Source organism: Poecilia mexicana, unplaced genomic scaffold, assembly GCF_051168715.1.
Source record: "Poecilia mexicana isolate PSO_F unplaced genomic scaffold, ASM5116871v1 scaffold_13, whole genome shotgun sequence".
Lineage (NCBI taxonomy): Eukaryota > Metazoa > Chordata > Actinopteri > Cyprinodontiformes > Poeciliidae > Poecilia > Poecilia mexicana.
In genome coordinates, this window is record NW_028263382.1 from 29,644,336 (window position 1) to 29,668,760 (window position 24,425).

The 24,425-nt window shown below is 39.4% G+C and overlaps 3 protein-coding genes and 1 long non-coding RNA gene across 4 annotated transcripts; 1 reads left to right on the top strand and 3 right to left on the bottom strand.

Moving 5' to 3' along the window:
- Nucleotides 1-1,327: 1,327 nt before the first annotated feature.
- LOC148155893 (uncharacterized) lies at nt 1,328-6,137 on the bottom strand. The gene is made up of 2 exons (XR_015765124.1): nt 5,194-6,137; nt 1,328-2,003 (listed from the first exon to the last, which is right to left on the bottom strand). It is a non-coding gene; the product is annotated as an uncharacterized LOC148155893 (long non-coding RNA).
- A 952-nt stretch (nt 6,138-7,089) lies between these two features.
- Nucleotides 7,090-8,319, bottom strand: LOC148155894 (uncharacterized). The gene is made up of 2 exons (XM_088012147.1): nt 7,414-8,319; nt 7,090-7,220 (listed from the first exon to the last, which is right to left on the bottom strand). Exons 1-2 carry the CDS (start codon nt 7,670-7,672, stop codon nt 7,090-7,092), a joined length of 390 nt encoding a protein of 129 aa, XP_087868273.1. The 5' UTR covers nt 7,673-8,319.
- A 2,470-nt stretch (nt 8,320-10,789) lies between these two features.
- LOC106928343 (roundabout homolog 3) lies at nt 10,790-22,986 on the bottom strand. Its single transcript, XM_015004545.2, has 6 exons — nt 22,129-22,986; nt 14,835-15,041; nt 13,983-14,025; nt 13,754-13,887; nt 13,358-13,645; nt 10,790-10,932 (listed from the first exon to the last, which is right to left on the bottom strand). The coding sequence occupies exons 2-6, from the start codon at nt 14,920-14,922 to the stop codon at nt 10,790-10,792; spliced, it is 696 nt and encodes a 231-aa protein (XP_014860031.2). The 5' UTR covers nt 14,923-15,041; nt 22,129-22,986.
- Nucleotides 16,380-17,404, top strand: LOC148155895 (uncharacterized). Its single transcript, XM_088012148.1, has 2 exons — nt 16,380-16,512; nt 16,566-17,404. Exons 1-2 carry the CDS (start codon nt 16,380-16,382, stop codon nt 17,402-17,404), a joined length of 972 nt encoding a protein of 323 aa, XP_087868274.1.
- Nucleotides 22,987-24,425: the final 1,439 nt, after the last annotated feature.

The window sequence follows — 24,425 nt, forward strand, 5'->3', positions numbered from 1 at the left end:
GAAGTGTGGTGTGAATTAAGTTTTGGTTAAGGTTAGAGTTAGGAATAGACTAGCAAAGGCAAGGAAAAATGTCTGGGTTAGGCATACAGTTACAAATGAATGGAAGTCAACAGAAAGCCCTAATATAGGTACAAATGCAAACTAGTCTCTGTGTGTGTGGAGTTTCTCCATGCGAATGTTTGTGTGTGAGGAGTCATGGACCCCAGGACCTGAGACAGATATGGATCAGAAAACACAAATCCCCCGGCCCCTATTCAATATCCAAAGCTCTGACTCGAGCTGCAGTCTTCAGTCTTTGAATCTCCACAAGACTCTCCAATAGACTCTGCTTCTGTTGCTTTTCAACCACACTTTTTCCTTCCACTGAACCTTCACTTAAAATGCTCGTTTATCATCCCTTTGCTAAAATAACGTACAAAGTCGTTTATTTGCCAACAGTGATTTTGGGGGGAAATCCCCCCAAAAAACTTTTAGCAAAAAAATGACTTAGGTCTTTAAAACACTTAGGCAAAAGTTTTAGAAAGGTGACCATCCCATCTCTTCAGAAATGACCCTGTGTCGCTTACCTTGCATGTGGTCAACATCTGTTCCCAGGATTGTGCAGGTCGTGATATAACATCCCTGTTTGAAAATCTTTTAATGGTTATATTAACATCTTCTAACAAACCATAACAGCCATTTACATGAAAATAACCAGATATTACCAATGTAAACATTCCACTGTTTGCATAAAAAATATAAATATATTGTAGAAATTTCCCTTTTTAACCAAAATCATTAACATAAATTAACTTTTCAAAAATCAGAGATGATATAATTTAGGTAGAAAACTCTGTTCTTCTCGGAACTCCAGGTCATTTCTGATTGGTCTGTTTGAACGATCCTTGTCCAATAGGATTCGAGACTCAAAGATGGCAGAAGATGAGTTAGTTTTTACCAGTAGATTTCTGCTGAATCAACAAACACAAAATGCATTTCTACCAATTACCAATTAGAAAACTACCTCACAGGTTTCTACAGCTGTAGTTATGAATGCTGGTCATCTTAAAGATCTTTCTTTAAATCTTTCCAATAATAAAAATAATAATAATAAAAAACAATCAGATCTGTTCTAAAGCTCAAAAAGTTTCAGCAGCACAAGTTTTTCGAATACTTTTCAATCGTGTTCTGTTCCAACTTTCATGGAAGCGTTTCACTCGGCGCTGAGGCGGTGCGCCAGCTGACTGGAAAATCCAGGCTGGCGTTGTCATCCACAGAGTCCTACTGCTACCAACACAACTGCTATTCTTCTGTCACAGTTAGTAGATTTCACACTCTACGCAAGAGGAACTTTTATGTAACAAAGCCTTTTATTTATTTATTTTATTATTATTATTTTTTTTTTCAGTTTTAAAAATGAACACACTGGTGATCTAACACGGTTACACAGCCACACGGGAAGGTGAAATTAAAAACACTGACACACACCCACACCGACATCATGAGATTTAGCTTCATGTCCCTCTTCACTGCTCCCGTCGTTCATCAAAAACAAAACAAAACAAAACAAAACAAAAAAGCCCCGCAGCATCATAGTTTGACGGTCAGGAGTAAACAAAAGATACATTCATTAATCTGCTGTACAACAATACAATACTTCCATTTCATTCCCTTTAGCCTAAAAATACCATGTTTCTTTTCTTAGCAATATATCTGATCACTTCTTCTTTTAAAAAAATTACAGAGGAAGTCTTTGTACACCGGAGGGAGGGGTGAGAGAAATCACACGCAAGAAGAAGAAGAAGAAGCAGAAGAAGAAAAAAGAAGATCCCTAAAGAAAAATAAAAAGAGAATACAAGTAGCTTGTGAAAAGGCAGATGGCAAGCCTTGACGCTTTTCCTTTTGTCTTCCGCTTTTCGCGAGATGCCATGGCAACACATTGATGGTTCGCAGAGACAGGAAGTCGGGGAGGAAAGGAGAGGAGAATGTCACGTGGTGTAATCGGCGGCTGTCTATATGAGATTCTGCGGAGGAAGCCAAATGAAAAGTGCGTGCGGTTAGACGAGCAGAGACATTAGCATGCAGATTACATGGAGAACAGCTGTGGAGATCAAGCCATGTGAAAATCCCTAAAGTGGGGAAGTAATGAAGCTCACATATCATGTTTCCCATTTTTAAGATTTCGTTTCAAATCAGAAATTCGTCTTCACTGAGGAATCAGATCCATTTGTAAGTAACTTGAATCACTTCTAACATTTCTCTGTTTCATGTTCGTTGCTGCTCTTCAGGTGTGCCGGGAAACTTTACATTCTCGTCTAAAGTTGCTCATGTTGCCAATAAAACACTCAAATTTAAAAAAAATTTCCTCCTTTATGTGGTGAAAGTCATTTTGGATATAATCATAAAAGTAAATCTTATGCTTTATTTTTGTTTTTAATGTCTAGATCTTGCAACAAGTATTGGAAATTTAATCACACCCTTGAGATCAAAATTTCTGCTCGTTTATAATTGCAAAAAATATCTCAAACTCGGTTTTACCACAAATTTTCAATTTGATTTGTGTCTGGACTTTGACTTGGCCGTCCAGACAGCCTTTCAGTATCTACATACAGGTCCATTTTATTTACGGGGATCAGAGGTGTTATTCGCGATTAATCGATTATTGAAATAATCGCCAACTTACTTAGCAATCGATTAATCGTTAACTGGAGCACACAGCTTCTTAAAGTACAACATATTCAGAGCAGTAATTAAGCCAAAACTGTACAAAAATATACACATGTTGCATTTAAGATGAAAACAATATTGTCTGTAAATATGTTTGATCCAGAAGTCCTCCAGAGGTTAGTTTCATATTAACCTGGGTCAAATAAACAGATTGGTCTGACACTGTACTGATGTTTTTAGCTGCAGATTCATCCTTTGCTACAAATGACTAAGCTTTCCCTTAATGAACGTAATGTTGTAGCATTTTAGGGAATAGAATGTTTAGTTGAAAAAGAAATAAGCATAAGTGGTAAAATGGAAAATCTCAGAAAAGTGTCAATTTTTAAAAAATCCAATTAATGACAAGATTTTCAGCAGATAATCCACAAAAACAAATATTTGAGTTAACTCATGCGTAAAGTGTTACAGTGTATCATTTAAACACATTAATACATGCACACTTCACAAAGCTCACTGCTTGCAAAGATGAGATGAATTCGGGGCCGACGATATTTGGATTTCTAAGAAGAAAAAAATGTGTCCAAAGAGCTGAGGAAAACATTTAAAGGTACGGAATACCTTTAAATGAGCTTTAAAAAGTTAATAAATCTGTTCACATTCTGCAGCTATGGCAGAGAAAAACCTCACAGTATCAGTGGAATATTACTACATCCTCTCAGCTGAAACATCTGTTGTTGGGTATTTTTAAACCACAAACACCATTTTATCTTAAGGCAGCAGAAGGGAAATGTCCTTCTGAAGTTAAACTCGGAATGACTGTCGGTGTAATTAATGTGCTTGATGTATTTTTAATATGTTTATTAAAAGTTTGCAGAGAGTCTGCAACAGCAGATGAGATTTACAGTGAACCTCAGAGGTCTGCATAATCTAGTTAACAACCCACAATTGTGTAACGTAAAAACAAATGAGAATAATAAATCCTCTCAAAACATTTTCCTATTTTGGAGTAATAAGCTACAAGTGTTGTTCAATTCAACAACGGCAAAGAAGAAGAAAGAAAAAGGACCCTTTAGCTAATACTTTACTGAAGCACCTTTAAATTAATCTACATAGTACACATCTATACATATAACATCAATTATAGTAAATCATATTAGTTAGACATGAAGTACAAATGTCTTGGTACGATTCTCCTGACACGGTTTGCTCCCTTCAGCTAAAGTCATAGTTAGCAGAGATGTTGGAATCACTCAGAAGAAAAGTGAAGAAAACTCTCCACAATTACAAATCTATATGTGTGTGTAACAAAGGACAGCAGAGGCAGTCAGAAAAAATATGAGGAAAAAGTGTCGAGGTCACAAAGGTGGCATTCTGAAACTCTTAAGTTTCTCTGAAATGGACAAGACAAATGGTTAGGAAGGAAGGTTGTCAAGAGTCTGACAGGAACAGTGACGGCAGAACAGGTTCTGGTTGGGACCATTTATGTTCTACAAAACTCTCCTGCTCCGTTCACATGACCTGAAAGCTTCATCTGACGAAAGCAGAGCTGAACTTTTTGGGCCACAGTTCCTAAATATTATGTTTAGGAACTGAGCATTATTTTAAGAAACCACTTCCACAGTGAAACATGTGGAGGAGGTTACCCTTTTTTCAAGGGAAAATTGGTTTTTTTTTGTTATCGATGATAAAAATATGAACACATAAGAATTTTAGTTTTATTCACCTGTGCATAAAACAAAAGAAATTAGGATAATTTATTAAGTTGTCAAGTTAAACAAACATGACCAAAGTAAGTTTCACTTATGTCATTAAATTACTTGTGACCACTTAACTGTTTTTTTTTTTAAGTTGGAGAACCATTCTCTTTTTTTCAATATGAGATGAAAACTGAAGTTTTGGGAAGCTTTAGTGGGACACAGCAAATAAAAAAAAAGAAAGTGATTATTTAATCTTTTCTTTTCTTTATTTTGTATTTATACATTTTGAGGCTTTTATATGTATGTATTCAATGAAGACGGTGACTCTTATTTTCCTCTCTATGACTTGAGTGTGATTCCCTGCAGGGGTCATGCAGTGGGTAAGGTAAGCATTTTTCAAGTCAGGACCAGTGGCCCCTACGCTCCCCCTCTGGGGGGCGCCACTGCCAAGAGAAGACCGAAGGTTCTTCAGCAAAGTTTAAGTTTAAGGGCAGTGAACAGCCAGGTTTTTGAAGTTGTTTTTTGTATGAATTTCAGTACGTTAACGATAGAACAATATTGAAATAATATACCGTAGTTGGTTCACAGAAATATGTCATTTTAAATGTAACGTGAAATTTTTTAAAGCCACTGAATTTAAATTTTATACTTCAATCTATGATTTCCATATTGAAAATATGTTTATTGGATAATTGGCCAGTGGACTGAGAGCTGTACTGGATAAAAGAAATAAACTCCAGATCCCATCTTTACTTATTTATTGATAAATATTTATTGAAGACGGGCCTGCTTCCTGCAGAGACTCTTATTGAGTTGATAACAGTTCAGTATCTGCTCTGTTCAGACTTACCTCATCTCTCCTCTGAGCAGCGGCGGCGGGCCGAGGAAACGCCCGTCCCCCCAGGGACCCGTAGCCCGACGTCTGGACCTTGGACAGGACATTTGGCTGTCCGTATGGGATTACATTCTCATCTGCTGAGGGAAAACAGATCGCTCAAATTTAAAGCGTTTTGGCCCCTGAATGACTGAAAACCGAGATCATTTACCGGAAGCTTCACAACAATATCAAATCAAACCTGCGTGACGTTGCTGCCGGAGCCAGTTTGTCATGCTCCGCTTTTGTTTCCTTGAATTTTTCTCGTTTTTTTTTTTTTTTTTTTTTACCTTGTGATAACCACTTTGCAAGTCCCCCCCTCTGGGGTGAGGAATCGTCTCCTCGCTTCAGGAGAGCAGGCAAATCGCTTCCCTCTCTTGTTTCGCTGTCTGTTTGTCTGCGACTTGAAACGTCCACAAAGAGCTGCAGGGAGCCGTCTGCGGCGGGAGGGGCCGGCGGAGGAGGGAGCTCTGATTCATCAGCGATGATTAAAAAAAAAACAAACACACACACACACAAAGAGAATTTTATCTTAAAAAGAATACTCTGACATTTCGGGAAATCTGCTTATTCACTTTCTCGCTGTGAGTTAGATGAGCAGATATCACTTTTGAGGCCGACTTGCTTAATAACGGGACGCAGAGGGGGCTGAGCACCCGTTACCCATGATGCATCATGTTATTTTAGTGACTCCAGCCTCTTTCTGGACCACTGTGATTTAAAGTGTTTGCACATGGAGACCAGCGATTACTCAGATGGTGAATGTGCCAAAGTCAGATATCTAAAGGAGGGATTCCCTAACTTTTCCATCCTATCATCCTGCAAATACCATTAGCTTCTGAGCGAGGACTCCCTTTGCAAACCAGTAGACAATGTTACAAAATAGGAAGGAAACATTAAGTTTTCCTTACATAGCACCTTTTAACCAGTCATTATTACATTTGTTTACCATAAATGCTGCTTCATGCTGTTTTTAACAGCAGTGTGATTCGCAGTGGCGCTGCTGGACGCGGCCTCTGGTCTTTTTCTTGTCAGAAACTTGTGTACTTTGTGCTTGAGGAGCAAAGCAGCTTGATAACTTTGACTGACAGCCAAGCAGAGAAAGGTATGGAAGAGGATTAGGGCCACTAAAAATTTAAATTCTGAATTTGTTTTCTCACAATTTTCAAAATTCAATCTCCCGAGACCAAAAGTCAGAATTCTGAGAATGAAGTCAATGAAATTTAGTTTTTTAAGTCGCTCTACTCCTACTACCAGAGATATATTTTTGAAAAACAATTAATATTTTATGATTATAAAAAACTATGATTGAAAATCTATGATTAAAACTTTAAAATTCCCTTTTTTAAAAATCTTTTTAGTACATAGGTTCTGGCCGGCAGCGGAGGACACCAGTACCAGTCATCATAAGAAGGCTTTTTAACAAATATGTTAAAAAAAGATTTTTAACATATTAAATATTTATAATATTCAACATATTAAAAACTGTTAAAATTACAGTATGTTAAAGTTACATACTGCAGCTCTAACCAGGTAGAGAAGCGCCACATGCATCTATTACACATTACAGCCTGTGACTTATGAAGGCTGCTGGTTGTGCCTGATTTTATTTAAAGGCATCAGAATAAAGAGGATCAAATATTAAAGCAAACCACATTATTCAGATTTAGAAAAGACAGTCTATTGAAAAAAGCTCAAGAGTTCAAAGGGCATGAGAACTTCTGCTACTAAAAATGAAACAAACCTAAGCTGATGGCTGCTGTTTAATTCAAAGAGGTAATAATAAAAGGAGCCATGTTTGTCGGATCTGCTCTAAATAATTTAGAGAATGAGCGGTGTTCTCTTAACTGGATTAGAACTGATTAGTGTGGCTCAGGAAGTACCTGCCGCGTCTCCGTGCCTCTCTCTCCGGCTCTGCCCGTCCCTCGGCGCTCTCTTCTTACTCCTGGGTTTTTGCGCCGCAGCTGTTGGGCTCGACTCGGCAGCCGCAGCGAGAGATTGTCCTGACAAGAGAGCATGCTGACGTCATCCTTTAGAGAAACTTCACACAGAAGCCAAAACAAAACAAAAAAAATCCCCTATGAATAAATGCGACACGATTTACTTTCTGCTGAGTAACAACCGGAAAGCAGATCCTTCGTGACGCGGCGCGGTCGTGTGAGTCCAGCTTTAACATTCGAATTAATTCAAACTGACCTTTGCCAAGGCTTTCTCCCCTGAAATTATCCGCCCACTGGCTGCTGTGATTGTGCAGATCGCTGCCTTCCAGCGCCTTGGTGTTGGTGAATAGATCGGGGTTGGACTGGGACACCTGGCTCTGCTGGTGGCGCACCAACAGGTCAAAGTGCTGGACGCGGGGGATGTCACCGGGCTGCGGGGCGTCATGCTGAGGCGGAGGCGTTACTTCCTCTGGTCTGTATGGCAGGCCTGACCCCTCCTCCCTGTAAGAGTCCATCAGGTAGGTTCTGGCCGGCAGCGGAGGACACCAGTCATCATCTTCCTCCTCGGAGCTAAACGTCGGGCGGAGAGAAGGCGGCAGGTGAAGGAGTGGCTTTCAGGGAAACACTCTGTCTTCTTGCTGCTGAATTTGGATGAGTGATTCATTTTCAGTAAGATTTTAAAATGTAATATAGGGATAGGGCTGGACGATATGGCTGAAAAACGTATCACGATACAAACGTTTCATATCAATTCATCTAAATAAATATTGATTTGTTTTAAGTATCTGAAATGCTGCCAAACTGGTGCCGTTACCTTTCCTCTTTTATCCACTCAACACCATTGTTTTTTTGTTTTTTTTTTAGCAGTGATGAGCCACGGTAGTGAAACATGAAACTGCTGCTGCGTAAGTTACTCAACAAGTTGTTGCTAGGTAACCACAGAGTGAGTGAGTGAGTTGATGACTTTCACCTTTCTTAGCTGGCCGCTAGCCGAGGTTGAGCGGCTAACGTCTTTCCTCTGCCTACATCTCCCAGAATGCCACGTGGTTCTGGATCTGAGTTCAGTGAATATTCTATATATTGAATATTGAATATTCAATCAGGCATATTATTAATTGATATTGATCATGTGTCTGTTACGATACATATTGTTATTGATTTATTGTCCAGCCCTAATCTTAAGCTTTAAAAGGTTTATTTGAACTCTTGAAGGTATTACACACAACTTTGGGGATCAGCAAGTTTCATTTTTGTGACAATTTCATCGAATCCCCAATTGGTCAGAATTATGTTCACATACAATAAATCGGGGTTGTGCAGCTTTTGTAATTCAATAATCAATTTTGATCCTCTGCCTAACTACATAAAGAATATTTGTTCTCATTTCATTTCTAGATATGGAAAAAAAAAACAGACAACATGTTTTGTATTGAAGTGGATGGATAAGTTTTCTTCCAGAGGATGTTGGCATGTGTTTATTTTATTTCCTATAAGGTTTTGTTTGTATATTCTTAATGTCTGCACGTTGCAAGCAAAAATCAAGTGAATATTTTTGCTTTTTTGGGGCAATTTTGGCCCACAAAGCTGATTCTGACTGTGTAAAAACACATAGGTGGTGTTGGTGGTTGTCAGAATGACGAAGTATGCCTTTAAATTAACGTGACACTCAATGCGACTGATGACAGAATGTAAATGTGTTCTGACTAGAAATGAAGGAGCAAAAGACATAAAAAATTAGCCAAATATTTCCAATGTAAATCATTTTTTTAAACAACTGATTAACGCAGCAGCGTCCTGCCGTTTTCACAGTACATGTGGATTGCAGTGTCTCTTGAAAGCAGGGCAGATGTAATTTAAATAGTGTCCTCAGGCTGAGCCGTAGAGGAGAAGCCGTGTTTGACCCGACATGGAAAGAATAATAACACATGCAAGCAAAGTGTGCAAGCGGCTCGACCTTCAAAACCCACGCCGCTGCGTTCTTTGGCGTTTTTCGGCATTCTGCAGGTGCAGAGGAGATCTGATGAATCCTGACTCCTCTTCCCAAACAATCTGATTTTATTTGAGATATTTTCCTATGTTTCCTAAAGAAATACTCTTTTTTCAATGCACACATTCAGCATTCAAAATGAAACTGTGCCACACAGCAAAAAACACAAAAACCTACTAAATATGTTTGGTTTAGTCTCTAGTGTAAACAACTTGATATGCTTGATATAAGTAACTTTTCAGCAAGATATGGAAGCTTGATTAAGGTCAATATTTCTTATTATTGATTTTAAAAAAGCTCTAGTTCCACTGGCAGATTATTTCACTTATAGCTTGGGGAAAATGTCTTGAAATAAGTGCAATAATCTGGAACCTGGATATTTTAAATCAATATTAAGGCATTCCTGACTTAAAACAAGCTCATATTTATTGCTGGACAGTTACTGGGAAGTTAATTTTACCTTATTTCAGGTAGGGGTGGGTATTTATTGTATCGTTTATCATGAAAAATTTCTCGTCGTAATAAAAAGTCTTTACTTATCACTGTCACATACCGATAGATTTCTGTTGATGTTTAAAAAAATATATTAAAATTTTCTTTTTGACATTTTCTCCAGTGTTTTTTCCACTGAGACATCAGACAAATATCAGTAGATTCAAACATATGATTAAACAAAGTCTCTATGTGTAATTTAGTGACATAAATCACACCTCTTTAAGTATGTGGCATCTTGAAAAAGCTTCATTTCAATAAGAATGTTTTTCAGGAGCAGTATTTATGCTTGTGGTGCCATGCAGTTACCTAAAAACTGGTAAGAAATGGATTTCTCTCATCATTTTTATTATCACAATATTACTACAAAATATTGTGATAAAATTATAAGTCCATATTGCCAATTACAAGTGTACCAAAATATTTGCCCTAGAAACCAAAAATACTTGGTAAGATTTTGTGTTTTTGCAGTTGCATCGCTTTACTTTGCTTACTAAATTATTGCCAGAATATTTGCACAAAACTCAACACCGTCCAGTAAACACTTTAGAGCAACCAGGGGGGTCAACAAACGAGCAAAGCAGGAATAAATCAGACACACTGCTCAAAGTTCTCATGAAATGGAAGTAGTAAAGAAGAACGAGAAGACAGGCTCCACCTCCGTGATGCCTGTTGTCATGTCAGCGCCGTCGGGGCTATTTTAATGACGGACGTGTCATTGAAAACGGAAAGCACTAATTCAGCCTGTCAGACGGAGCCTAATGTCATTACAAAAGACACGGCGCAGTCAGAACAGCCTTTCCGATCCCCACCCCGTTATGTCCGCAATCTAATGTGTCAGAAGTGGTTAGCGCGGACGCTCCCCTCCGCCGCCTCGCAGCGCAGTCGCCTCGCCTCGCCGCCGGTAGACACACAAGTGTTAATTTGCAAACTCCTCAGTCCACCAAACTTCACTTAAGCTTTGCTTGACTGCCTTGGCAGCATTGCAGGGCAGCTTTGATGCCCAGCTGCCTTAACGCCATCTGTCAGAGAAGAGGAGCCAGAGGCCTTCTCGCTAATGATAATAAAATTTAAATAAAAAAAAAACAAACGCTGAAGAGCCAAGTGTTCCTGGAGATATGAAGAGTCTGAAAAATGAACGAGTTGATGAATGCTACCTGTGCTGCGCCTCTTCTTTGTCTGGCTTTGGATGATCTCTGCCCTCGTTGGGCGGAAGAGGAAGTGATAAAACGTCCACCCAGGTGAGAGGAGCCGGCTTGGAGAGGGATCCAGCCGATGCCTGCGAAGCCAGTTTGTCTAATAACACCAAAAACAATAATAAAAACAATAATTATATCATCAATTTCATTTATTGATTCATTCCAGACATGTCACATCTATCCATACATACATACCTATCTACATACACACAAATAACAATACACATAAAACATAAATCCCATCTGAAATGGGGTCGGAGGAACTAACAACTTATTCATAAATACATTTACTTTCCATCCAAACTTTAACTAATCTCATGTGTCTTTATTATTTGTAATTCCTCTTTTTTTTTTTAGGTTGAGCCATCATTTAGTATCGTTAGAATCATGTTCTTACAGCAGAATCGTTGTTATAACTATTATCTTTATGTCCAGCTTGACAAATGAATAAACAAAAAAATGAAAAAGATATGGATTTTAAAACAGTCCCTCTCTAATGGCTTCCCTCTTTAGCTGACCTCGTTTCATTTTATCCTCAAAACAACACACGAAAGTTTCCATAAGCAAAAATTACGAGAATTAGATTCGTTAGCGGCATGAAAAGAAAAGCTGCATAAATTGAACTAGCAGCTGTTTGAATAAACCAAACAAAAACTACTTAAATAGCTATTTTTTTAAGGCGTTTCTGGACAGCTTTAAAAGCTTTTGCAGGAATGTCTGAAGGTAACTTCTGTTATTACTCAGTGTTTGCATGTGGATGTGAGTGGGAGGAGATAATGAGTAAAAACGACTTAGGCTCATTTGAGCTTTTGAAAGGCATCTTCACTTAAGGTTGGATAAAAAGAAATGGATATTTAAAAGAAGACTTGGAACAAGACAAATTTGAAACTGTTTATTTTGCCCCATTGAAGGTCACTCCCACAGCTGTTAGTTCAAAATGTGAACAGATCAGGAGGATGATGCATCTCTCATTTCCTGTAACAGGTCTTTGCTGATTTTTTTTTCTTTTTGAATGGTGGTGATAGCTTCACCTCACTCTGCCAGTTGTTTTTGTCCAGTGTGCTCCCTGTCTGACATCTCAAGGTTTCACAGATAAGACAGAATACGTGCGGTAAGAGCAGAAGCTGCTCAGGGAAAATGTTCGACTGGCAGAAGACTCAGTGGACCATCGATCGAAACCATTTCAAAAGGTTGAAAGAAAGTCGGTGGATTTCACAACAAATAGATGGTTTTTGAAAACAGAAATAAATCGGATTGTACCAAATTCTGTGTTATTAATTATTTCAAAATGATGGTAAGAGACAGGGCAGAGTTGTGTCTGGTCAGGAGGAGCATATAGAGTCGTACTACATACAAATTATGAAGGAGGGGAACAAGCAGGACTTTTCCTTATTTAAGAAATAATTTAAAAGAGACCTGAATCACGATGACAAGACCCATTACTCTGGTTGACATCTGGGATACTTTTGCTTTATTTTATAACATTGATGCTCTGCTGTGGGTAAATTTCCTGTCCACAAGCACCATCACAAGATTTTGGTGAGAAAAACAAATACTTTTATAAGATTGTCTTAAAGTGGAGATTTTTAAAAATGAAGTGAAACTAGCTTAGCCCTAGCTTAACGTTACCTTGTTTATTGAAATGACAAAAAAAAAAAAAAAGTGTTGCATCCTGACAAGTTCACCTCTCAATGTCAAGAAGAAAAGTACAAAGTGAAAGTTTTGGTCTGGTCCAGTCAAAGTCTGGGTTTTTAACATGAAATGCTATGACATAATAACTGAGGTTTTCATGTTCAAAAACCCTCCAATAACTTTGGAACAAAATTTCTCAAATACTTTTACCACATGTGATTGAATCCTTCTCATTGTAATTACTCAAGTAAAGTTTTTCTAATATATTTTTTAAATAAACCTTTAAATCTCAGTAGGTACATTTTACAAAAATATGTTTTTTAAATTTTTCAAAACTGTTACAGTCTTCCGAAAGATACACATATAATTTGTCAAATAAAAAAAACTACTCTTCCTTCTCCCTGTGGTTCTACTGCCATCTACAGTAATGCTCCGGTCCCAGTCAGAAACAACCAATCAGAACCAGGAGGAGTGACCTAGCGCTGTCGGTCACACTTGTGTATGTGCTGCTCAAAGTGCTAATGGCAGAGAAACAATAACTACTTATCTGCCATCATTGGTGACCATGCTAACTAGCCTGTGTATTCAAAGCATATTCCTTTTAGAGGAAGAAGCTGTTGTGCAGCAGGGAGCAATGTGGAGGGTGTAAGTAGAGTGTACACAAACATGACTGACAGCGCTAAGACCCTCCCCCTGGCTCCGATTGGTTGTTTCTGAATGGGGTGTGTATTCCTGCAGATAGCTATAGGACCAAAGCAGAGGACATTAATCTTTTCACAGATTATTTTCAGGACATAGAAAAATGTGTAAAAACATCTATTTTTAGAAAGTTACCTACGGCCACTTTCAGTGCAACAAAACAAGGAGTTTGTATTGGGAAAAGTACTGACCATTGCTTTTCTTGGTGTACTGGAGTTTGGCATATTCTGAGCCCGACTGGCCAGACTGGATGGTCCAGCGGTCCAGGTCCTGCTCCAGGCCCAGAATCCCAGCACTGGACAGCACCGGGTTGCTGCTGTAAGGGTCTGGACCCTGGTTGAAGGGCACACTGGAGTAGGTGTCGTAGTAAGCCAGCAGGTCGTCCTCAGCCGCCGTGTTGATGGTGCTGTAAATGGGGCTGTCGTTGGATGCCGTGCTGCGCTTCTCCGTCTGACTGGGGTAGTTGATGATCCCAACGGCTGGACCGGAGGAAAAAACAACAAACAATGAGTTACACTCTCAGCTACAGCCCTCTGTGCTCCTAACAGGCCGTTTCACCTGCATATTCAGCTTCTGAGGGCTCTTACAGTTATAATATCTTTCTGAGTCCAGTTTTCCAGAGCAGCAGTTGACGAAGTCTTTGCTGTGAGTGAGGTTCGGAGTGGGCCAGGAGTCCGCCAGCCAGGGGTAATTGCCCATATTTGACCCCAACAAGCCAGGCCTTGAGGGGGTGACAGGTGAGAGCGTGTTAGCGCTATTTCTATTAAACCCAGAGTGTCTCTTATCATGTGAATCAAACCTTAAAGAAGAGTTTACCCTCCATTGATGATTCCAGATCCTTCACTGTGAGCAAAGCCAACTGCAAAAGGAAAAGAAAAAAGAAGAAGAGTTACAATATAAATCATGTTTGACAGCGGAGAAGAGAAAGCTTTCGCCTTAAGACATCTCTTTTTTTTCTTCTTTCCTTCAAAGACTCTAAAGAGAACAAGTGTGTTTAGCCCTGTATCATTACACTTCACATTACATTCAAATAAAAGCAGGTTTGGATTAATTTCTATGAAAACACACTTCTGACCTAAATACGCTCAGAGACACACGATGGATGGATATACACTGAAACACGCCTGCAACAAAAAGGAGGCGGCCACGCAAAATCATAAGATAATCTAAATCACAATAATATAACACTTACATAAAACTTACATAAAACCATACTACATGTGCTTCTGAACGCATTAGGAAGTGATCAAATGATGTGTTTTCACTCACACCCCAAGGCTTTGTTCTAAATCTGTACCGCTGCGGTTTTATTCTCTGCTGCCTTCAGTCGCACAAGCTTGTGAGCTCGGATAATAAATACATTTAAATGAACTGTGGATGAGATTAAAGTGCAGGATTTGTTTTTTTGCAAAAGCACACATCTGAAATTGAAAGCATTCATCACCATACAAGATGTTCCCCCCGTCCCCCAGAGGTGCGTCAGGAAGTTTGTCACTGTCACCGGGTTGAGCACAAACAAACTGTGAACTGCTTAATCCGTTTTTTTCTCCACGTTTCGTCCCATTTTGTCAGACGTGGCGACTTTGAGGAGTGGATTGATGACGCTGGGTAGTCATCTTTGTTTGTCCGAAGTGGAACAGGGGGTTCGTACGGAACCGGCTGCCTCACCTGCCGGCGTGTACGCGAAGGATGTGGTGTAGTGGCCCAGCTGCTTCCTCCTGCGGTGCCGGCAGTACAGCAGGCCGCCAGAGCCCATCAGAACCAGCCAGGCAGCCACGCCCAGCCCCGCGATGAAGGCCGGCTGGCGGATAACGCTGGCGATCTGCTCCGCCACGCTGAGCTCTCCGCCTTTCTTCACCTCCACCGGCTGTTGAGCTGAAAGACAAAACATCCCCCCAAAAAAACAAACACACAAGGTCAAACTGTTGAATGATAAAGGTTTACTTTGAATGGATGGGTTTCCTACACCGTCAGGAATTTGGTTTTAGGAATTTTAGTCAAGTTAAGTTTACAAGTGCAGCACATATCAGCAACAGGGCATTTCAAAGTACGAATTTCAAACCGTATGAACAAAATATAGTAACCAACTGTGAAACACCAAACGTTACATTTTGTCAAATACCATCAGCAAAATCTTCAAGCAAATATCGTTACCTTTGTATAAAGTAAAAGCTTTGGGCCGCTATTTTAGGAACGTCATTACATGTTGTTCAATGTTCCACACTTACTACTAATCAAAGACAGGTTTTTATCCTTGATTTAAAGACCCTAAAGCAGATGTTTTAGCATCTTTGCAGTTTTCTGGAAGTCTGTTCCAGATTTGTGGTGAGTAGAAGCTGAATGTTGCTTCTCCATGTTTGGTTCTGGTATTAGCATTATCTTAAATATGGACATGAATTTACTTGTCCTGACATGTCAGACTGTGTTGAATTTCATCCATCCAGCCACTATTGTACATCTAAATTTTGCAGGTTTTACATTAAAAGTCTGAAATAATTAACTAGTAAAATTTTGTATTTGTTGCGTTAAAGCAGTGTTTCTCAAACTTTCTTAGGCCGAGGAACACTACCCCTTTTAACAAATACTCAACCTAATTTGAAATTGCCTCCATAATAACACATTTTAATGTATACATGAAACAAACAAACAAACAAACAAAAAAAAACAACAACTTTGCTACAACTGTTGTTGTCCTCTAACAATGTTCTAGAGCTAACGGTGGTTGGGTTATACCAGTCATATACAGAAATTACCTTTTGTGAAAAATATGAAGGCTTTTATTAAATATTGTACAATAACCGAAAAGAGAGATGTAACTTCTATCATGAATATAGATTAGCCAAAATCCCAAATTACATGAAATACTGCTACTTCCGGTGGGCGCCGGAAGTAAGACCCATAATCGTTTCCCCAGTAAGCCTCCCAGGAAAAAGGTAGATAGAATGTTCAGTTCCAATGGTATCAATGACATCAGCAGTGATGTCATCGCTCTATGATATCACAAGGGAATCTCTCTCTTGAATGTAGCTCACAGATAGAGTTTTCTCTGATCTGTTCCACAGTTCTATCGCGACAGATCACCCTTCAGAACAAGTTCGAAATCGATTCCAGACATTACACGCCGTTCAGAGAAGCGAGAATTTACCAGTCATGAAACAACAACAGATTGCTTTTGAACATGAAGCTTTTCCAGCTAAGCTTTCATGGGTTGACATGGTGGACCTCAACATCCAAGTCGACTACGACGCTGTCATTTTCCCTGTTGAAAATGACAGCGACAGCCCCATTGAGCCGGAAGATGAATCAGAGATCCAGGGGGAATCAAGTCCTTCCGGCATCTTTGAGAGTCCAACATCTTTGGAAATCGAGCAGAAAACAACACCCTCTTCTGACTTCGAGATTACCCCCTCAGTGGAAGTCATGAAGAGACAAACCAACACGTCAAAGATCTCACAAAGCAGGTAGACGATCTTAAAACAGAATTGCAGAATAAGATTTTTGAACTCCATAAGGAAAGAGACCAAAGGGTTGCATATCAGGCTGAAGTCAAATCACAGCAGGAGGAGATTCAAAAACTGCAAACAATGTTGGAAAAAGAACGTCACCAGCAAGGCAAACGTGAACATGGAAGAAACGTGGCAGAGATTAAAGATGTGTCAAAAGTTTCTTGCTCTTCCAAAATTACAACTGACAAGAGCATTCTTCAACAGCTGGAGTACTTCAAGAGGGAGGCTGAAAAATACGCCTCCCGCAATAAAGGTCTAATAGAAGTAATGGTTGAAGAATACAGAGTGAGACTTAAATATGAGGAGCAGCTCAAAAGTCACACTGAGCAAGCTTCCAAATTTAAAGCTCAGGAGGAAACGATGAAAGCTCTCCAGGGTCAGGTTGCAGACCTGAAGGTGAAGTTGAAACTTGCTCTAGAAAATAACCATCCTAGAGTCCCCACCCAACCAGAGGTCACCCTGCAAACAGAAGGCTCTCTACAAATAGAGGAGACCAAGGAAAGACAGACCTCCAATCATCCAGGGAGGTCCGAAGAAAGACGGACCTTGAATCAACCAGGGAGATCCGAGGAAAGATGGACCATCTATCAAACATGGAGGTCTGAAGAAAGACAGACGTCCATGCTACCAACCTCCACGGGTAGTATAGAGGGCCTTCATGTTGGCATTGGCATGAAGGCCAATCTAAGCCCGGCTCGGCCTTTACACCGACCCACACCCACGTGGCACTAACCTAGGTCACTATCCAAACCCAGATTTTGCCAACACTGGGCATTATGTAAATTCAATCCTTTACACCAGGGGTGCCCAAAGTCGGTCCTCGAGGGCCAGCATCCTGCATGTTTTAGTTCTCTCCCTAGTAGTAGTAACAACATCCTCAGCAAGTCAATGTTCTCCTTAGACCTTCTAATGAGCCATCATTTGATGCAGGTCTGTTAAACCAGGGAGAGAACTAAAACACGCAGGATGCCGGCCCTCGAGGACCGACTTTGGGCACCCTTGCTTTACACAAATTTAGGAAATCAAAACAGACGCAGGCAAATAAATTCACTTCCTTTCATTTTAGTAGCTGCGACTTTGCCTAACCCAGACATTTTCCCTAACCCTAACCAATACTAGTTTATTCCTAACCCTAACATTAACTAAACCTTAATTCACATCTTACCTCTAAACATTACCCCTGACCTAAAGCAATGAGTTCATCATATTAGGACCGAGTCTTGGTCCAAATATGATGGACATAATATGACACTGTACATATAATGGTGCATTCACACCAAACACGTTTTGAGCATCAGGCACGTCTGGTTTACATTCAAACTCTATGTGGAGGCGCGGCTATCGCGGCGCTCTTCAAGCGTCAAGCGTGGCGCTATTTGAACCGTTGGGAGCGTATGACGCATCTAGCGCATCCAACTCTCCACATAGATACAAATTTTCTCACTTTAAAAAAGCGGCAGTTGGTGTCGGTTACACTCTATGGCCCCAAAAATAGACTTGAGTTGCTTTTGGGAAAAACAAATATTTTGTATCGTAACACTGTTCAAAAACCAAAGCTCTGCAACTCACCCTGACAAACTTTCCACCGTTTTCTTTTTAGTGACACAGTCTTAAGCCATTTAGCCATTATTATCACACAAGGCTTCGGTAAGCTAGCTGTAGCGTCACACTTTGAACTCGCTTCACCGCAAATAAACGGTCATTTATTTAGAGGAGGTACGTGCAGTACCTTGCGGACCACAAGGGGGCAGCCGCGGGCCACCATTGGTCCGGAGACCACAGTTTGAGAAAGACTGTGTTCAAGGAGTGCAACGATTAAACCCTGATTTAACAGTGTGTTATTTAAGCGATACAGGCTTTAAGCACAAAAGGCTTTGGATAAAGTTTTCTCTCTCAGTTGACAGAACAGAACATGTGTGTGGCACGCAGAGACTGTGTAGAAAAGAGAGCAAGGAAATAGCAGCGGTAGCAGCTAGGAATGATCAGACTTCTCTAACATAAACATAAATGTCAAAGTTGAAGGCGACGAAGGCACAACGGAAAGCCGAAACACCTTAACCAGCGTAAACAAACGAATAAATAAACGAACATCTCTGACATGTCTTGATGACAGCAGTAGTGGGAATAAATTGCACAAGAATCACAATGGACGCTCTATTCTACCTCCTGATCCGTGTCAGATTGGTGTAAAAGAAAAACAACAACAATAAAAACAAATATATAATGCCACAAAGTCACAGACAACTCTCTAAATCTGTTTTCACACCAGACCTTGAGCTGAAAACATGATGTGCAGAATGTGTCCGCTGTTTGTTTAAGTTCAGTCACCTCTGGTGCCACGAAGCACAAGGATCTCCAGCTTTAAAGCGTCTCTCTGCACATCTAAATACAACCTTATTGTGGAGAAAATACATCATGTTCCAGATGAATATGCCCACAGAGAACATTTGCAGTAGCATCATTAATGCAGCTACTCTATTTTAACCAAGGACGCAAAACGACAACATGTCCCAGAAATCCCAAGCAAGAATTTAGTATTTATTTGCAGAAAATGAGAAATGGTGAAAATATCGAAAAAGATACAACACTTTCAGACCTCAAATAATGCAAAGAAAATCAGTTCATATTCATTTAGAAAAACAGCAATATTTTAACTCAGGAAGAGTTAAAATATTGTAAAAAAGAACAATATTTTCTTTTTTTGTAATCTATTTCAGAAAGTGAAATTCACATATTCCATAGATTCATTACACATGGAGTGAAAGATTTCAAGCTTTCTAATTCTTCTTCATTTATCAATGACCTTCTGCAGCTTATCCTGGTTGTAAACTTTGTCATCAAGTGTCTGCTGGGCCGCTGACTGAAGCCAGCAGTCTAAATCTCTGTCCTGAAAATCACTTTTGTTGTCATTTTTCCGAGAAACCGAATTTCGGGCTTCAATTTGAAACACACGAATCTGTGCGTGACGAACATCTGTAATATCAGCTTTTCGATTTCATTACAGAGAAAATGTGTTCGTCTAATTTGCTGAGATGCACCTGCATGTGAGATTTGATACATTGAGACGTAATGGCTTTTCAAAAATTCAGCCGCCGCATCTCTTTGTAGCAGCAGCGGCGGCGGTGTCCTTTTTCCTCTGGATGGTGACAACCGCAGAATACAATGTGTCTGGACTTTAACAGGAATGGAGATTTCTGCGACTTCCCACTGCCCGTCTACTGAAATCCAATTAATCAACGCAACGTAGAGGCGGGAATGGATGTAACACTTCATCAGACTATGGCTGTAAGAAGCTCTGGGTTTCTAAAAACTAATAAAGACTGAGGAGAAACCCCAAATCAGAGACCAATCATGAAAATATGTTTTCAATGCTGAGTGTGAGCCTGGTTATATGCCATGAAGTAATTTCTCTCAAAGGTTTGGTTTATTTTTCCATTCCATATACTAAAATAAAATGGTCGGACTGAGCAAAGCAGTATTCTATTAAGTTTGATAATCCATTCAATTAAATATGAAAAAAAAAAAAGTTAGAGAGAGGCAGGAGAATATAGGAGGTAGCATTGATGTGTGGAGAATTTTCTCTTCGTTATCACAGTCAGGCAGAAATAAGGCTGGACTTATTCTACTGCTTTGGTGAACATCTTAAGAAACTAATGTGTAAAAGAATCTCTGTTAAGATTTAATCTAAGATGTACTTCTGCTTACGTGTTATGGCCATTAGAGATAAAAAAACAAAAAACAAAGAAAGAGAAGTAAATTTCAGCCCAGAAAAAGTTTGATATTTTTAGATTTATCTCAAAGATTTTCTAGAAACAACAAAAACAATTCTAACCTTAGAAATTACACGTCTTTACACGGTTTTCCATTAGACTGAAGTAGAAGTTTAACAAAACAAATATTTTAACATTTTTATCACGCTTATGAGGCCACACATTCAGACCTCTGCTTGCTTCCACACAACCCCTAACACACTGACAGAGGAAACACTACATGACAGACAGACAGCTAGACAACTCAGTGACAGCTGGATGGAAAGGTAGGCAGCAAAAGATATGGTTTCATAGCAGAATGCAAATTGCTCACATCCATCCTAAGCAATGGTTAGACTTCCCAAAATTACACTGTACACTTCGTGGCAGGTTTAACACACTACCTGAAATATTAAGCTTCCTGGAAAACTTGAGAAGACAAATTAAAGCAATTTAACTTAAAATCTCTCAGGACTGTCAGAAGATTTACAGTTTGAAGAAAATATTAGGATGAATTAAAACGTGACATGATATATGTGGAGGTTTGACTGATTCCTGGCTTTAATATAAATGGATCATTTTCAGGTTTAGAAGCAAAAGAATCCAACCTCGATGTTTTTCTGTTTCGTGTTTCACAGAAAACATACTTTAAATAAGTTTAAGGGTTTTTTTTTGTTTCATAGAAATAGATTTCAAAAAGAGAATGAACCACAAAACTCCAGAAAACTGCAAAACAGCCGAAACACAATCAATGTTAAAAATTAATCTGTTTAGATTTGCCTTTGATTCATAACAACTGGAACGTTGATTATGGTGATTATTATTCTTGATGAATTTATTGCTTGTTTCGTAGTTGGTTATTGTATATTATTATTATTGTAAAGAACTTTGAACTGCTTTATTGCTGAAATGTGCTAAATCTGACTTACATTTTTAATCAGAAATTAATATTAAAACAGATAAAACAAGCTTTGTGCTCATCTGCAGTAAACGTGTTTATTCGTACCATCTTATTTAATCATTCTCTCAAGATCTGAAGAACCTTCTTGAAAAGTAAAATGAGTAAATATTGTCAGAGTTAATGTTTCTGTTTAGTTTAAGAATTAAATAAAAGTGGAAGCAAATTACCATAATAGGTCTTTAAATAATGTGTCATATTCTCCTTTTTAACATGATAAACAGAGGTGTGGACATGATGGAAATCCACCATAAACCCCACAGAATACTCCTAACTGGAATATCTAAATACTTCTCCAGGATGATAACTGTATAAAATGCTTGTGATTGGCATGTGGAGGGATGTGTCACTAGAGTTATTTTGCAGTCTGCCAGAAGTCATCAGTTGGATTTTGTCACTCCAGTTTCCAGCGCCTGCAAACAAACACCCAGAGCTGCTCCGCATATATATTCATCTCCATAATTTGTCAACACGCTATGTTTGGAAGAATTTGAAGGAAAACATCAAGTAAACACGAGGCCACTGCTTCGAATATAAAAAGATCTTTTTTTTTTTTTCCTCTCAGTTTGAATTCTCAACTAACATCTTTCACACCCCAGAGAAGAGTGATAATCGCACACCGCCCTGTTTTTAACCTGCTCAGCGACGCTCGGAGGACGGCTTTCACCCGGGGTAAACTCAGCCTGCTGGGAGTGCATCCTGCCATATTCTGCAGAGCATTGGCGGCTGCAACGGTTTGAGTGACTCACCGACAAGCAGGCTGACAGGCAGACTCACAGCGCCCACACCCAGACTGGTGACAGCAGCCACCGCCACCGTGTACTGGACGTCAGGCAGCAGACCCGTCAGCAGGATGGACAGAACGGAACCGTCCACCGTTCGGTTTATCTGACTCTCCGCGTCGCCGGACAAACACCAGACCTGAGAAGAGACGAAGATGAGCAGGAGTTAATGTTTGCTCCTTCAGTACGAGACAAGGCGGCTCTGATTGTGACGGGTTTGAAAAAGACAAAAAAAGGACATAGCTTTTAACTCTGAGCTTTTTGTGCTTTCATATATGGATAGAGCAGAGAATAAAAGATGAAACCAGAGAGAATCTCAGGAATTTTCATGCTGTAAATGTGGAAGTTTTAGGTCAACAAGTGGCTGAATCTTTCCAGATTAAAGCTGCATTATGTAACTTTTATTAAAAAAAAAAAAGAAAAGTTTTCTTACTTATTTGGTAAAACGGTTTGCTTAACATGACAGAGATAATCTGCAAAAACAAATCAAGTTCCTATGCCTTCTCCCTGATATCCTACTGCCATCTGCAGAAACATACCACTTCACCAGAAAGAACAAATCAGAGCCCGGAGGAGGGTTTTAGTGCTGTCAATCACCTCGTGTAAGTGCTATGTCCCACAATGCCTAATTACAAACATTAAAAAGAAACTTTAAAAACTTTAAATAGCTCTTCTTCCACATTGCAGTTGTGCGCTACCTTGTGTTAATCTATCACATAAACCAAAAACATCCGTTGGGATTTAACTGGGATTTTAAGAGTGAAAACATTAAAAAGCTAAAGTGATGTGTATACTTTTGCAAGGGTCCATTTCAGCCAATTTTCTTTCATATTTATCCTAATCAAGCTCTTTAAATTGAAAGCAAAATTTAGCTTGAAGAAAACAGAATCAAAACTTCTTGAATGATATCATTCCTCATCGACCAATTCAGTCGATAAGGCCTAATTCTAACTGCAGAATTTCTTATCTGATAGGAAACAAAAAACAGAAAGAATAGAAAGGCTTTTTGTCCCGCTTTTGTAAATTAATCAGCCCTAATTTTGTCATGGAAATTTTTATCAGTAACATAGCGACCGCAACTCAGATTCTTTCCAGCGTCTGCTATATATAATCTGCATATCTATCTACATTGATATTCAGGAAGCGACTCTTTCATTAATTAACCTTTTATGAAGTTCTGCAATGAAGTCGCTGAAGGTTATAATGAACATCTGTGCCGCAACACCAAGCTATCTATTTGGAACGCAGTGCTTTTTTATATTTAAGGCTTTGATTAACAAATGCAGCACATGGTTCCTTGGAAATGAGAAACTTTACGGGATTTGGTTTGATCCCTGCCTTCTGCTGATAAACATTAAAATGAGCTGCCTTCTGTTTGTTTCTACGTGTGTTGGCAGATGGAAAGAATACGTCAAAAACGATAGAGTTGAACTTTTTCCTGGATTAGCAGCCTGGTGATTAGTAATCAGTGTTGTGCTAATGCTAATGGACAGACAATCAGGACTCTGTTTTTTTCTCTCTCGTTCTCCGCTCACCAAACAGATGACAGGAACAGTAAGTGTTTAGCAGACAAACTGATGACAAAACAAGAACTGGCAGCACACGAGCAGCAAAAGAGTCATTACTAATTGTTAATTACAAATCAGTGTTTTTCACAACCATCTCAACAACAGCTCTATACACCTCTGAGTAAAGCCTGCGTAAAAAAAAAAAAAAAAAATGCAAACATCAAAGAGCAAAAAGACCAGCTTGTTCTGTTTTGATTGGTTTTGCTAGTCTGATACCTCCATCACACTCTTATGTGTCTTTGGAAGCTTTGCATGAGTAACACTCCAACATATTCTACATGTCAGATAATGTAACACAGGTAATGTGACCTGAAGCTAAGCAAGCTAAGCTAGGCTAATTTTGTGGACATTTGGAAGGGTTTGGTACTCTAACCAGCACATCTACACACAAGAGATGTGTATATGCTGTATGTACAAGGGAAAAAGCCTTTTAGTACAGTGAATCTAAAAAACATGTTGCAGAGAACACTAGATTTAGTAATTCATGCTACGCTATGCTCCCGGGCATTGACCCACCTTGTACTCTAGGATGATGCCAGTCTGAACGTTATGAAGCGGTGGCTCCCAGGAGACACTGATGCTGGAGCTATTGGTGAGCTGCACCACTGAAACAGCCTGTGGAGGGCCACTTAAGACTAGAGAGAGGAGAAAATATGGAGCTGAAATGGGTGAACAAGTGTTAGATGACAGCAGTAT